Source organism: Sinocyclocheilus rhinocerous, unplaced genomic scaffold, assembly GCF_001515625.1.
Source record: "Sinocyclocheilus rhinocerous isolate Xijiao unplaced genomic scaffold, SAMN03320098_v1.1 scaffold85, whole genome shotgun sequence".
NCBI classification, from domain to species: domain Eukaryota; kingdom Metazoa; phylum Chordata; class Actinopteri; order Cypriniformes; family Cyprinidae; genus Sinocyclocheilus; species Sinocyclocheilus rhinocerous.
Genome location: NW_015649998.1, coordinates 992,164 through 996,196, shown reverse-complemented (window position 1 = coordinate 996,196; position 4,033 = coordinate 992,164). Strand labels below are relative to the sequence as shown.

General features: G+C 35.4%; 1 protein-coding gene across 3 annotated transcripts in view; it reads right to left on the bottom strand.

Annotated features, from left to right (window-relative positions):
* vdrb (vitamin D receptor b) overlaps positions 1-4,033 on the bottom strand; it is a 44,888-nt gene that overhangs the window by 5,123 nt on the left and 35,732 nt on the right. For all 3 annotated transcript variants that reach the window (XM_016516000.1, XM_016515999.1, XM_016515998.1), the window contains 2 exons: positions 2,803-2,902; positions 1,279-1,465 (listed from right to left, as the gene is read on the bottom strand). In XM_016516000.1, the coding sequence (XP_016371486.1) occupies positions 1,279-1,465; positions 2,803-2,902 (287 nt within the window). The remainder of the gene's footprint in view (positions 1-1,278; positions 1,466-2,802; positions 2,903-4,033) is intronic.

The window sequence follows — 4,033 nt, the reverse complement described above, 5'->3', positions numbered from 1 at the left end:
TAGACGCGCACTAGAGGCGGTTTAGCCAATCACAACACACTGGGCAAGCTAACCAATCAGATCCCATCGCCTATTTCTGAGGGCGGGGCTTCATAAAAGCAGGAAATAATCAGCTCATTTCTCAGAGAAGGGACAGAGCGGTGTGGAATAAAGGTAAATTATGTGAAAAGTAATGCGTTTTTTTTTTTCTTTTTAACGAAGCATTAACACATGTTAGACTGCACCCCATAAACACAATCAAGCCTAGAAAAAAACAGCGACCCACCCCTTTAAAGCACCCAATAATGAAGTGCAACAGATATTTTACTTGTCTAAAGCATATAAAGTGGAAAAAAAACCTAGTCTTAATCAACGGTAGCCACTGACTTGCATTTTATGAATCACCAAGGACCATGGTTTCAGCTAAAAAAATCTTCTTTACTGTTCTACTGAAGAAAAAAAAGTCACCTACATCTTGGATGGCCTGATGGTAAGTAAATTAACAGCAAATGTTAATATTTGGGTGAATTATTACTTTAAGACTTCATCTCTAATGCATACACTAAAATCGTGGTTGTGCTCCATTCAGTTGAACGGAGCATATGTATATAATTTTCCGGAATGCTCTAATTTACTCAAGTTATTGATTATATAAAATATTGTTTTTATAGAGTTTTTGAAAACTGGTACATATTTTCTTGTGTTTTACAGTAAAATTCAAAACGGCAAAATTCAAAACACTACACGTATTAATCAAAAAATTACTTCTGTAAAAAAAAAAAAAAAAGATTGTGAAATTTCTGCTGCTGTTTTTGTGCTGTAAAATTTCTTCAGTTTTGTTGCAAAATCAAATTCCTTCTGGTGGCTGTTGAATTTCTTTAAATTCCTTTCACTAGACATTCCAAATAAAATTAATTTATGAATTTAAAAAAGACAGTTCTTAAATTTTGCCTGTCACACAATTCAATTCAATTCAATTCAAGTTTATTTGTATAGTGCTTTTCACGATACCAATCATTGCAAAGCAGCTTTACAGAAAATATTAAGTTTCTACATTACATTTAGGAGTAGGTTATTAGTGGTGACTATGGTAGAATCATGCAGTTAGTTACAAATTACACGTAATAAAACAGATGGTGAACACTATTAACTGCAATGACTATATGTTGCGATTAAACGTTGCGATTAAACTAAATTTGGTAGTTTTATATGCTGTTCCACACACACACACGCACGCACGCACACACACGTCTGCACACACGCACGCACGCGCACACACACACACACACAGAATTTTACCTGAATCCAGGAATCGTCTTGGCAAAGCCGATGACCTTCTGAATGCTGTAGGAAACCAGGTCAGCCAGGTGAGGAAGCATGGAAAGACTAGTGCCCTCATCCTCCTTTGAGTCTGGACTGGAGCTCAAACCCTGCTCCTGATACATCATCAACAAACTGCTCAGATTCATCTTACGATCTCCAGACTCTACAGATGTAAAAAGAGAGGGAGAGAAAGAGAAAGTAAGAACAAAACAGATTAATGCTTCCGAAATCCAAACAGATGCCAACAAAAGTGATAATTCTTTGATTTTACTGCAGTTCTTTGCATTGAATGAAATTAATTATTATTTTTGTGGTGGGCAAGTGAAAATGCTGGTAAGGCAAGTAAAAATCTGAATCAATGGCTCAGAAAAAAAGAGACACTATTTTTGAGACACTGGCCGATAACTGTGTCCACTTTAACAGAAGCTTTATCTCCTCCTTGTGTCTGTTTCAAAATCTGTCAACAGCCTTATATTATACAGCCAGACAACAAATAACTTGTTTTTAATATTTTTGTGAATTGTAAGAAAATATTGAGTTAATTTCAGCAATTTTGTGTACATTAAACGTTATTTACATTAAACTGTCATGTATTATGACTGCACAATTATGGGGGAAATCAATGTTGTTGATTATTTTTCTTGATATTGTAACTGAATTAATTTGGATTTTTCTTTATTTCAAATTTTAAATAAATGCTAACTAAAGCTTGCACTAGAATTACTGTGCATGTTTACACAGGTACACAGCCCGCAGCTCAACACAACCTCACTGACTGTCAGCGTACTGTGTTCTGCACTCTGCAAACACCTTCATAGCAATAAACAAAGCTGTCAACATAGCAGAATAAATCTCTTATTTACACTTTGCCTAAAAAGCAAACAATGTCAAGATATTAGAACAACTGCAAAACAACACATTTTCATACAAAGCGAGTAGACATTAATGTAATGCTGCAATCAACACTTTTCAAGATTAATTAAATAAGCAGCAGTCAGAAAATGAATCTGTTTTTTATTTTTCTGAGTTTTCCAATTGGTAATTTAATTTATTTTAAAAATCCAGAAAAAGAATACTCAGTGTGCGCTGTAAGATTATGGTCATACCACCCACCCCTAGTACAGAGTTTATAATACATGTCATATTTAAAGTTACAAAAACAACTTGCTGCTTCCAGGATGAGCCATATGTGTGTGTGCATGTGCATGTGCATGTGTGTGCGTGTGTGTGTGTGTGTGTGTGTGTGTGAGCGCGTGTGTGGACGCATGTGAATAGTCTGTTTGTCATTAGAGAGGCTCTCCTGTGACGTCAAGCATGGTGAGATGGACGGAGCCTGCTGTGCATTTAAGACACACAACCCCCTAACACACAAACACACACGCCTGTCCGTGCCTCACACTGGGCTGAAAAACATTTCTCAGAAGAAACCTTACAGGTGATTTATGCACAAACGAGTGTCTGTGTGCATTAGTTCAGCATGTATACACATGTGTGTGTCACCTGAAGAATGGCTGAAGGAGTCTGAGGAGGCATCTGATAGTGAATGAAGAGACGCGGCTCGGCTGGCACTGCGTGTAACTGGACCCTCTCGAACTGGAGGCTGCAACACAAAACACACATAAATATATGAACACACTGAAAAAATTAGCAAAGTATGCCTAAGAAAGACAGAAAAAGTGGACCCAAAAAGTATTTGAAAAATTTAAAATGTAGGAATGTCTCTGCATTATATAACAAATTATCAAAAGAACAGGATTTACTTGACATATAGCAAACATTTGGAATATCATATATACACCTCCGTTCAAAAGTTTGGGATTAGTAATATGTTTTTTGTTTTTTTTGAAGGAAATCAATACTGTGATTCATCAAAAGTGGAAAATGCTGTTCTTTTGAACTTCCTATTCATCAAAGAATTCTTGAAAAATTGTATCATGGTTTCCACAAAACTGTTTTCAACATTGATAATAATAAGAAATGTTTCATGATCACCAAATCAGCATTTTAGAATGATTTCTGAAGGACCATGCGACACTGAAGACTGAAGTAATGGCTGCTGAAAATTAATCTTAGACATCATATGAATAAATTACATTTTATATATTAAATATATTAAAATATTAATCAGTAATTTTAAATTGTAATAATATTGTCACAATATTACTGTTCTTACTGTATTTCTAATCAAATTAATACAGCCTTGGTGAGCTTTTGAGACTTCGTTCAAACCATTTTTTAAAAGACAAAAATGCAAACCCAAACATTTGAACAGTAGTGTAGTGATCACTTAAAATAATTTTCACACCAGTTGGTTTAGAACTGTTAGTTCTGAGAAAAGCTCTAGAATCATTTATTTACAGATGCCTCTTGGTTTAAAACTGAATGCAGGCAACATTATGTGTCACTGAAGTGTCCAAAAGCTCATTAGGCTCACTGTAAAAGAACATTTAAAAGTGTCCCTATTATGGGTAATGAAAGTTAATTTTTTGGTTTTGGGAGTCCCCAACAACAGTTTGACATGCATGCAAGGTCAAAAAATACTTTCATTGTCTTATAATATGCATTTATTTTTACCTTACTTGCTCAATGACTCCCAAACGATTCGCTCAACAATTCATTTTTCCAAACCCCTCCTTTGCGTGACGCTAATCTGCAGTGATGGGTCCGATTGGTCTCATTTTAATTTCATCATGCCTGATAAAGCAGCGTTTGTGAGCGCAGTGCTGCTTTG